The 11,752-nt window shown below is 44.3% G+C and overlaps 1 protein-coding gene across 4 annotated transcripts in view; it reads right to left on the reverse strand.

Moving 5' to 3' along the window:
• Nucleotides 1-1,311: 1,311 nt before the first annotated feature.
• Nucleotides 1,312-11,752, reverse strand: part of PGBD2 (piggyBac transposable element derived 2) — a 20,507-nt gene continuing 10,066 nt past the window's right edge. For 3 of the 4 annotated variants that reach the window (XM_017891106.1, XM_017891105.1, XM_017891107.1), the window contains 3 exons: nt 8,126-8,280; nt 6,578-6,641; nt 1,312-3,854 (listed from right to left, as the gene is read on the reverse strand). In XM_017891106.1, the coding sequence (XP_017746595.1) occupies nt 2,093-3,854; nt 6,578-6,594 (1,779 nt within the window). In that variant the 5' untranslated portion in view covers nt 6,595-6,641; nt 8,126-8,280 and the 3' untranslated portion in view covers nt 1,312-2,092. The remainder of the gene's footprint in view (nt 3,855-6,577; nt 6,642-8,125; nt 8,281-11,752) is intronic. The other variant, XM_017891104.1, reaches the window with a different exon arrangement.

Consider the following 11,752-nt stretch of genomic DNA (forward strand, 5'->3'; position numbering starts at 1 on the left):
TACATGAAGCTGGAAACCATCATTCTCAACAAACTGTCACAAGAACGGAAAACTGAACACCGCATGTTCTCACTCATAAGTGGGAGTTGAATAAGAACACATGGACATACGGAGGGGAACCTCACACCAGGGCCTGTCGGGGGGTGGGAGGCTAGGAGGGATAACAGTAGGAGAAAAACCTAATGTAGGTGACAGGTTGATGGGTGCAACAAGCCACCATGGCATGTGTATACCTATGTAACAAAAACTGCACATTCTGCACATGTACCCCAGAAGTTAAAGTATAATATAAAAAAAGAAAAAAAGATGTACGTTGGGAGGCTGAGGTGGACAAATCACTTGAGCTCAACAGTTCACGACCAGCCTGACCAACATGGTGAAACATCATCTCTACTAAAAATAGAAAAATTAGCTGGATGTGGTGGTGGGTGCTTATAATCCCAGCTACTTGGGAGGCTGAGGCAGGAGAATCACTTGATTTCAGGAGACAGAGGATGCAGTGAGCCGAGATCACGCACCACTGCACTCCAGCCTGGGTGACAAGGTAACTCCATCTCAAAACAAAAACAAAAAGTACATATGGCAAACAGGTATACACAAAGGTACTCAACATCACTGATCAACAGAAAACTGCAAGTCAAAACTACATTGAGATATCTCATCCTGGTAAAAATGGCTTTAATCCAAAAGACAGACAATAACAAATGCTGGCAAGGATGTGGAGAAAAGGGAACCCTTGAACACTGTTGGTGGGAATGTAAAGTAGTACAACCTCTATGGAGAACAGTTTGAAAGTTCCTCAAAAACTAAAATAGAGCTACCATATTATTCAGGAATCCCATTCCTAAGTACACACCCAAAAGAAAAAAAATCAGTATACTGAAGAAAGATCTGAACTCCAATGGTTTATCTTCTGCACTATTCACAACAGTCATGATTTGGGAGCAACCTAAGTGTCCATCAACAGAAGAATGGATAATGAAAATGTACATATATACAATGAAGTATTATTAATATTTAGCCACACACAAAAAAATGATATTCAGTCATTTGCAACAACATGAATGGGAGTGGAAGTCATAATGTTAAGTGAAATAAGCCAAGCAAAGAAAGGCAAACTTCAGATGTTCTCACTTATTTGTGGGAGCCAAAAACGAAAACAATTGAATTCATGGACATATAGAGTAGCAAGAAGGTTACCAGAGCTTGGCAAGGGTGGTTAGGGGGTGGGGGAGAGTGGCAATAGTTAATGGGTATGAAAAAACAGAAAGAATTAGTAAGACCTAGTATTTGCTAGCACAACAGGGTGAATATAGTTAAAAATAATTTAATTGTACATTTTAAAATAACTAGCAGTATAATTGGTTTGTAACACAAAGGACAAACGTTTGACAGGATGGATAGCCCATATACCCTGATGTGGTTTTTCCACATTGCATGTCTGTATCAAAATATCTCACGTAACCCATAAAAATACATACCTACTATGTACCCACAAAATTAAAAAAATAATTTTTTATAAAATGAATCCCACATTGATATATGTGTATTAGGAAAATATTTTTATCAAGAAAATATGAACTCTGAAACTCTAGCCCTCTGACTAAATACAAGGCAGATTATCGATCCCTGGGAAGTTTGATAACCTTGGATTAATATGAAATAAATAGGATTAAGAAATCCATCACATTTACATGACATTTATACACTATTGCCTATCTTAGATTATAAACCAGGGCATGCAATGGTCAACTCTTCTTACTGTTCTCGCAAGTTTTCCTTTGATTCTTCTTGCTAGGGTTCAAATATACCCCAAAGCACAACTTTTATCTGAATAAAAAGTGGTCCCATAACTTTAAATACATTTAAGTTCAAAAATATAAATATAAATGAATATAAATATTAATTTATATCACATGTACGTATAACAGAACACAATAAAAAAGACAACGATTGTGGGTAGGGAGAAAAGAGAAAACCAAGTCATCAGAAATTCAGGTCTTTTTTCCAACACAAAACAGAAGTGATCAACTGCTATCTGTATTTACCTATGAACATCTCATTATAAACCAAACAAGCATGTCCCCTGATGTCACCGGATGTGGTACTCCCTGAAGCACTTGGCATGGACACCCTTCTGGCACTTCTCGCACCGGGTGTTGGTCTGCGAGTGGCAGAGGGCACATCGGGTCCTCTTGTCCTGGTGGATAATCCAGTGTCCAACCATATCAAAGCGGCTCTCAGTCTCCAACCGCCTGCTTCGCCTCCCTTGGGAGGTTGTGTCAGCATTGCTCTCCAGGTACACACAGGCGACGTATCTCCGGAAGGCAAGGAGGTCCACCTGGGCATCTTGGCAGCAGATCCTGTGCAGCTGCCATGCATTGTTGAGGGCAGCATCAATGACATAGCCAATAAAGCTTGAGTACCACTTCATGCCTCGGATCTTCACCTTGTACCTGGCAATATTCTGGTCCATCCTACCAACACCGCCCACCTTCTCCTGATACAGCTTCACCAGTGACGGCTGGTGGACCTGAGTCCGCGTCTTAGTTGCTCCAGAGTGACGACTGGTCAGCCTCACTGGCTCTATGCCCACGGCATTGGAGCAGATGTTGACCACGCTGCTATCGTGCCAGCGGCACACGATGATCTCCTCACTCTCATCAACTTTGTAATCAAATGAACCCCTCTTCATTTTTCTCAGTTCTTTGGGGTCTTTTAGGGGACATCGCTCAGTCCTGTACTCACGAACAGTTCCTGTGGCCTTCACCCCCTTTTTCCTCAAAATGGACATCAGTTTAACACTTGTAAAAACCTTGTCAAAAAATATGTGATATGGCAGAAAACCACGCTCCTGAAGCGCATCCACAAATTTTATTACCATACTGCCTCCTAGATCCAGGCTCCTGTCTGGCTTGGTAAAAAGTGTGCCCTGTGAGGGCTCGAACCACACCAAGTAGCCTCTGCTGGTTGTCCCACACCAAATCTTGTAGCCAAGTCGCACAGGCTTCCCCCTGTGCAGCTGCTTGGACCCCCGGTACCCAAAGTACTCACACATAGACTCGCCAAAGCTGTAGAACTCTTCCAAGGGTGCGTGCTTCTGGAAATTGCAGTTCATCCGGATGATGAGAGGTCTGACCTTGGCAAACCTATCACCTGCATCAAGTTCGTTGTTATCTGCAAAATGTAAGTATGAGAAGATGAGTTCGAATCTGTCCCTTCTGATTGCATCAGCCACAAGATGATGGTGTGAATCGGGAGACGTTTCCCAGAACATCCTTCTCCTTGGGTAAGAGATGTACCCACTTAAAATCAAAATGCCCAAAACACACTTCAATTCCTGAGCCGTAAGACTCAGATTGACATTCTTCTGCCAAGCATAACGATTGGTTTCATTAACAATGAAATTAATTGTTCCTTCATCAAAAAACAACTCAAAAAGGCCCACAGGACTCAGCTCTTGGCTTTTCAGATCCTCAATATGAGGATCTGATGCCGTCCAACTGCCAAAGTCTGGACGAATATCTCTTTTTGTCCAAATGCGCTGAGGTTTCACAACTGCTTTCTGCCTCTTCTTGGCCGGCTGCAGCTCCAGGTCGTCATTATCCTCGCCGGTGCCAGAGTCCTCACACAGGACTGAAGCATGCAGCACACTGCCAGGCAGGTGAGCACCTCGCTGGCTGTCTTCATCACCTGAGTCCTCATCAGTGAATTCCCCCGCAGCATTGTCAGGAGGTGCAATGAAGATCTCTTCCCTGTTGCTGTTGGACTCTTCCTCCTCCATAGCATTCAGAACCTCGAGCAGCTTTGCAGACTTCAGCTTTGAGTGGATACCTCTCCCAGCAATGACATCTCTGTTATAACAGGAAACAGAATCAGGAAGAGGCCATTCCAGAAAGCCAATGCTTCAGCAGAAAAGAGGAGGATGCTCCCCCTATAAAACACTTTCATTTGAATGGCTTCACTCATCTGGCACCACAAGGCACAGCATTCAGTAAGTACATTTTCCAGCTAAACACAGATTCTTTTTATTTTTATTTTTTTTTTGAAATGGTGTCATACTCTGTCACCCAGGCTGGAGCGCAGGGGTGCGATCTCAACTCACTACAACCTCCACCTCCCAGGTTCAAGCAATTCTCCTGCCTCAGCCTCCCAAGTACCTGGGACTACAGGTGCATGCCACCATGCCCCGCTAATTTTTTTTATTTTTAGTAGAGATGGGGTTTCACCATGTTAGTCAGGATGGTCTTGATCTCCTGACCTCGTGATCCGCCCGCCTCAGTCTCCCAAAGTGCTGGGATTACAGGCGTGAGCCATGGCACCCAGCCCACAGATGATGCTTTTAAGTGCAGAAGTATTTTGACAATGGGAGACAGAATAAAGAGGTCTTACCTACTTCCTTTCCTTCTTAAATGATGTGTTCTAAAACAGAGGTTCCCCTTTAGTGATGAATCCAGATGCTGCTATCATCACCCCAGATAACAGAAACTGACAACAGGGAGCCCTGGTCAGCTGGAGTGACACCCACTCCTGTCCCCTCAGACTCAATAGCCCTAGGAGCTCTGGAATTACATTTGTCTTACTATACCTTCCCTCTCTTATTGACAAATGGAAGTTTCCCTCATTCCCCAAATTCTCAAACTCTCCCTACTTGAACTCTCACTACCCAAATTCAAGAACTGAGCAGATGTGGATTTTCTGACAGCTCCCTTGCAGCTATCCTACTGTATGCTAACTGCAAATGAGAAGCCAAATCAATTTGGAAAACATGGAAAGTCCTGACACTCTCTGGCCCTGTGGACATAGGAACCAAATGGATGGTGAGTGATATAGGTGCTCCGCGACTTAACAATCAGGTTACATCCCAATAAACCCCTCATGAGTTAAAAATGTCATACGTCGAAAATGCATTTAATACACCTAACCTACCAAACATCGTAGCTTAGCCTAGCCTGCCTTAAACATGCTCAGAACATTTACATTACCCTATAGTTGGGAAAAAAAGTCATCTAACACAAAGCCTATTTTATAATTAAGTATTAAATAGCTCATATAATTTATTGACTACTGGACTGAAAGTGAAAAACAGAGTGACTGTATGGATACTCAAAGTACAGTTCCTACAGAATGTATCTGGCTTTTACACCATCTTAAGTTGAACCATGCTAAATGGGAGACTCTGTACTTGCATTTGAGCACAGCCAGTGAGCAGGTGCTGCCCAGGGGCTGGCGATGGGTAAACTCCACTCCCAACCTGCACAGCACTTTTGTTCTAACTGGAGGAGTCAGACAACAGATCAACAAACAAGTAGCTATGCAGGACGGTGTCAGGTAGCAACGAATGCCGTCCCAGATAAGGGACAATGCAACAAAGGGGTAGAGCCAGGGCTGCTATTTTGGACAGAATGGTGAGAGAAGGCTCACAGGGTGGGAGGCCTGAAGGAGGTGAGAGAATGAGCCCTGCAGACAGCTGGAGACAAGATGTCCAGGCAGACAGAGAGAACCACAGGCACACGGCCCTGACACTGAAGGGATTCGACATCTGCAGAATGGCAAGGAGGTCAGCGAGGCTGCAGGTGCAATGAGGACAAGACAGCAGAGTAGAGCCAGAGAGAACCAGGCCCCACAGGACTCCACAGGCCCTGGCCAGGACTTCCAGTGTTCAGGTAGCCCCAAGGGTGGGGGTAAACCATGGAACAGGACAGTGAGGAGTCACATCTAGGCTGTAAACACATCACCCTGGCTGTGAGAATGGACTTAGCAGGGAGGGTAGGCACAGAGGTCCCTGCAGCTTCCCTGTGCCCCTTTGCAGACCCCAACCGCTATGTGAGGACCCTCCATCCCAAAGGAAGGCAACAGGATTTACCACAGAGGCTACATCAGCGCAGACCTACCCATGGACTCTGGAGTTCAGGCTGCATTAGAAATTCACTCTAACCTCACTGCCTGGAGACTGACTGTCAGGCACCATGCTGACCTCCAGGGAGGTGAGGTATTCACTCACTCCCCCTCTGCATGGGCCAGGACAAGAGACCAGTTTGAAGGGAAAGGAAATCCAAAGCCCTTCTCATGGGCCTTGGAGTAAGGTTCTCAGCGGACAGCAGCCATCTTCACACTCTCCTGACCTGGCCTCACTCAGTTCACAGGGGTAGATCCAGGGCTGCAAGCTCAAGGTCTCTACCAGTTGTGACTGCCCAAGCTCCTCCTCACCCCCAAACCCTCAAACAACTTCTGCACATGACTGTTCAAACCCCGGGCATGAGAAAGCCTGCAGGGACTGAGGTGGCTCCAGGAGTAACCATCTGGTGTCTTTATCTTGAAAGATGAGGAAAGTGACGTCATGGTTTTCTGTCGAGTGTACACATTAGTGCTACATGACCACACCCATACCACACAACCATCGGCCTTTTCCCATTTTTCCCATTCTTCTCCCATCTCCTCTCCCTTCTTCCTTTATACTTCCTGGACACCAACTGTTATACTGAGGCCAAGAGCTAAAAATGTCACGGACTTGGGCTTTCAAAAACATAGGGGAATACATTCTTCAATAAAACATTTGATCAAACGGCACTCCTACCTGGATGTTGAAGCCATGATGAACTGGGAAGACGAAGCTGTCTTTACTCACAGAGTCTAAGAACCTGTAAGACAAGAAAGGTCAATTAAAAAAAATTGTATCTTAAGAAGCAAGGCAACAGGATCTTTGCTACCATTTAAGGGAAAAATACCTCTGACTTAAAATTCACCACCTTAACAGTGTCTGGGTCGACGGGTTATTCGAGGGGAAAAAGAACGAATCCTTCATCTCACAATTCACAGCACAATACATTCTACAGTAGATGACATTTGGGGCTACATGAGTCTTTGCTTGTGGGGTGGCAGAGGGCCTTCCACTGCATTCCAGGATGTTTAATGGCATCCCTGGCTTCTACTAACAGATGCCAGTAGAACTTCCCGCTGCACTGTCCATAACAGCTAAACATCAGAAAAACCCAAAAGACTACCAACTGGGAAATGAATATAAAACTATATTATATAGAAGTTTAAACAAATGAACTACCAAGAAAGCATAAGGATCCTGAAAACAACACTTAATGAAACACAGCTGCAGAGAGAAAGTGTAGAACACCACTTATGTAACTACAAATACCCACAAGAAATTCCCTGTGTTGTCAACAGATACTATGTGCAGGATAGGAGTATAAAACCAGAACTGGAAAGCGACACGCTAGCTCTTCACAGAAGGGGGCACCCACAGGGGAGGGAGGGAAACTGGAGTGACGAGGTGGAAGCTGAGATGGGGTCGTGGGGAGAGAAAGGCCAACCAGATCTGTTAGTTCTTTTTACACAATCTGAGTGCTCACTTCGGCAGCACATGTACTAAAACTGGACCAATACTGAGAAGATTAGCATAGCCTGTCCATAAAGATGACATGCAAATTCGTAAGTGTTCCATATTAAAAAAAAAAAATCTGAATCAAATATGGCAAAATGTGTTAATATGTGTTAAATCTGGGAGGTGGGGACATGGATATTGATATATTTTTCTCTGTATTTTCTGTATGTTTGAAATATTTTGGAGTAAAGACATTAGAAACCCTTTCAGCAAGTGAGCATTTAAGTGCGGAGTACTGTTTTAAGCATTTTTACCAATGTCAATGCATTTAATCCCCTTCATAACTTCTTGAGGTTGTAATAACCCCCGTTTAACCATTGAGGAAACTGAGGCCTGGAAAGACGTGACTTGCCTAGCGATGCAGAACAAAATCACAACAGATTTGGAAAGTGTTAGCGTCCAAGGGCATCTACTTAGTTTTCCAGGAGATTAGACAGTCACGCTTGAATAATTTAATGGAAAACCAGTCACCCTGACCCTGTCAATAAACTGATAAAATGCAGTAATACTGGGGGGAAATGCAAACAGAAGTCAGGAGGCATCCCTGTTTATCCAGAGCTCACAGAAATTAATTACAGGAGTAGGGGATTTGCATTTGCACACAATGATGATGTGAGTTCCACAAAGATTCAGGCTATGGAAATATCTCAGCACCACAGGGACCCCATGCCAATATTTTCAAAATGGTGTGACTACTGGCAAACCACCTGGACAGCTGATTCAAGTTACCTTCTCATTTTAAGATGTTAACCTTTCCATGCCTTTTAATGTGTCTGGACAGCTCACTCCGGGCCACTTTTACAACAGCAAGAACAGACCAATAAGCCCGCTCTTGTACGTCTCCAACAGCTCTCCTGCCTGGTGTCATATCCTTCTCGGTCTCCCTGCAGCACCCAGAACAGCGGCAGTTAGTGGAGGGAGGAAGCAGAGCACCCAGAAGGTGCTTTAAAAGTTGTTGGGTGAGAAGGTTGGTTGTCACAATGGCAGAAGGGGTGGAAAGGGTTACAGCGATCCCACACGTGTGGGTCGGTCCCACAACCACACCTGTCTCATACCCTCACAACTTCCATCTGTCCTGCCAAAACCTATGTGCAATGATTTAACTCGGGCTTAGAACCAAACTCAGATTTATATAAATATAAAACACCTTTTGCACAATTTTAATATAGTATAGTAAACATACTAATAGTACAGAAAACGAAGATCTTTTTATCAGAACTTTACCAACGCTTGTTGACCATTTTGAAGAATTATGTCACCAATAGTATCAATCTTTGTGACACAAGTCATCATCAATGCAACACACATAGGTCCTTTTGTACCTGCAGGTATCACATTCACGGTGGCTTGACATATGCATATGTGACCCTTCCATAAAAATGCCAAATACAAAGAACAAGTGTCAGCACTATTCAGGTGAATGTGGCCTTACTTGTCTATAATTCATTTTAATTCCTACCTCACCCCCACCAAATGAAGCCCCACCTGGCCCTGAGGTCAGCTCAGTCACACTGCTTCTGACCAATTCTCGATAACTGTGCCAAAGCTCCCTTTGTCAGCTACTCAGAGCACGCCCTTCACAAACCAGTCTCCTTTTGTTGTTTGTGAGACCATTTCATGAATACTATCTGCACTAATCTGGGTCTGATCTCCACTGTATATCCAAAGCACACTCAGAGGGAGGCTGAGCCTGATCACAACTGTATATACAACACTTACATAGTAGCTGGGTCTGATCTACATTATATATACACACAGTGCTTGCTTACAGGGTCCAGTGGACACAAGAGCTGGGCCAGTATCCTCAGGAGAGGCCCTGAGAATGGTTTTTTTTTCTATGAGAATCCAAAGGCCTCTCCTGAAGGCTAAAATAAAACCCTCAGCATCATCTTCCTAATCTTCCCCAGGTCTGCTTCCTAATTTTCTCTAATATATTAGACATACCAGGTCTCTGCCCCCTCTGCTATCCCCTAGCTGAGACTGTTCCAGGCAGGTACCACCAAAGGGTCATTTGCTCATATCCTTAAGACTCAACTACAGAGCCCAGGGCCTTGAATGCAAAAATACTCAGTAAAGTAGCTCCTCGAGTCCATTTCCTCCCATAACAGGGACAGAGCCTTTTCTCCTCCATCCACCAGCTCAGTGGGCTGTTCTCAGGGGCCAACCAACAGCTCCCGAACCACAAGGCACATAGACAGTGATAAAGTGAAAATGCTATGTGGCCAGGAAAAAGAGTGTTAGGAGTTGTTTAGTACCCTACACGCAAACCATGGCCCAAATGACCCCATCATCAACTGGTTGTCCTGGTCACCTGAAAATACAACTTCAATGTTGTGTGGCCAGAGCCCTTACTAAAGGACTAATCCCACAGACTCCCCATGCTATCTCAGGCAGCTTTTAAGCCCAGCCTCTCCAGTGAACTTCTACCCTGCCAGCCTGCCAGGAAGCTCACTGAACTGTCTACCTACGAACCCATAAAAGCAAACCACACTCAGCAAATTCTGACTCCATCTGCCCCTTTGCAGCCAATTCTAAGAGTTATGCATGCACATACATACAATCAGTCTTGCCCCAACACACCTCCTATGCCCCCTTAGCGCTCCAGAAAGGATGACAAATATTTTTTCCTCCTGATGTTATTCTACCTTCCTCTCCCCAACTACCTAATTTCTAGTCTCTGTAGGTTCACTCTCAAGCTTTTGTGGTCAGGCAGTAACAGTGGCTAGCATGTCCTGGGGGGTGGATCCTGGCCTGGGTTCTGCAGACACAGAAGATAAGAGAACATGTAACTCCTGCAATCAGTGACCTCCACTCCTCTGGGCCCCTCGCTCCTGCCTCAAGGTGGCTCTCAGGAGTAAGGGGAAGTAGAAAAGACACTCATCAAATGGGACGCCTAACTTCCATTTCCAGAAGTATGGCAGACCACAGATCCCAAAAAAACTCTCCCGATGAAAACTTAAAAGAGCTGGATAAAATTTTAAGTGCTGCACTGACCTGACAAGAAAATATGGAATCTCACTGGGTCAAAAAGCAAAATCAATCTGGGAGCCCTAAGGAGCAAGGGAGTCTTCAGTTAGCTTTCACTCTGAGGAGTTCTCATGAATTGTGGTGACATTAATCCTCCTATTCTGAACTATATGGAGTATAAAAACTAGAGGAAACTAAAGGCAGGCCAGCACAAAGGGCTAGGAAAATAGGCCTGCACAAAGGGCCTACCAAAGGGCTGCACCCAAGAGACAAGGATAAATGAAAACGAACCCAACTCTGAAGAAGAGACCAGAAAATAAACATGCTTGAGTTAACCATACCACTGGATAAAAGTCAGGCAGGGAGCGTCTCCGAAGAATCTGTAACTATGAAGGTTTATGAGGCCAACTGATACTGCTAAATGGGCTCAATAACCTCAAGTAAAAATGTTAACCCAAAGTCCCCTTCATTAGCAGTGCTTCCCCAGGAATAGTGAAAACAGGTAAAACTTCTCTGGAGGAATATATCCCCAACAAAAACATTGAAGAGCTCCACTGATAACAGTTCCAAAGATGAATTCACATTATGCAAAAAAAACAAAAGTCATAAAGTAAACAAGGAAATAACAAAGTAAACAAGGAAATAAAGCACCATGAATGGGAGTCAGCAGAAACAATGGACGGCATAATCAGACCCACGGACTATAAATGTCATAATTATCATAGAACACAAAATACATATGTGTAATATATTGTAAGAAACAATATGAACAAGAAACATAAAATCTGAAACAAAAAAAAAAGGTCAAGCACGCTCAAAAAGAACCAAATACAACAAATAAGAATAAAAAGTAAACTACCTAAGAAAAGTTTTAAAAGTCATACTTATAAGGGAAATACAGATCAAAACCATGAGATATCACATTATACCCATTACGCTGGACACTATCAAGAAAACAGAAAATGGTATCAGCAAGGATGTAGAAAAATTAGAACCTTTGGGCCGGATGTGGTGGCTCACGCCTGTAACCCCAGCACTTTGGGAGGCTGAGGCGGGCGGATCACGAGGTCAGGAGCTTGAGACCATCCTGGCTGACACAGTGAAACCCTGTCTCTACTAAAAATACAAGCAATTAGCCAGACATGGTGGGCAGGCGCCTGTAGTCCCAGCTACTCAGGAGGCTGAGGCAAGAGAATGGCGTGAACCTGGGAGGTGGAGCTTGCAGTGAGCTGAGATCCGGCCACTGCACTCCAGCCCGGGTGACAGAGCGAGACTCCGCCTCAAAAAAACAAAAAAAAGAAAAATTAGAACCTTTGTACACTGTTGATAGCATTTAAAAATAATGCACCCACTATGGAAAAGTGTGGTAATTTCTACGTTCTTTTAAAC

This window comes from Rhinopithecus bieti, unplaced genomic scaffold, assembly GCF_001698545.2.
Source record: "Rhinopithecus bieti isolate Rb0 unplaced genomic scaffold, ASM169854v2 scaffold_20860, whole genome shotgun sequence".
NCBI classification, from domain to species: Eukaryota; Metazoa; Chordata; class Mammalia; order Primates; family Cercopithecidae; genus Rhinopithecus; species Rhinopithecus bieti.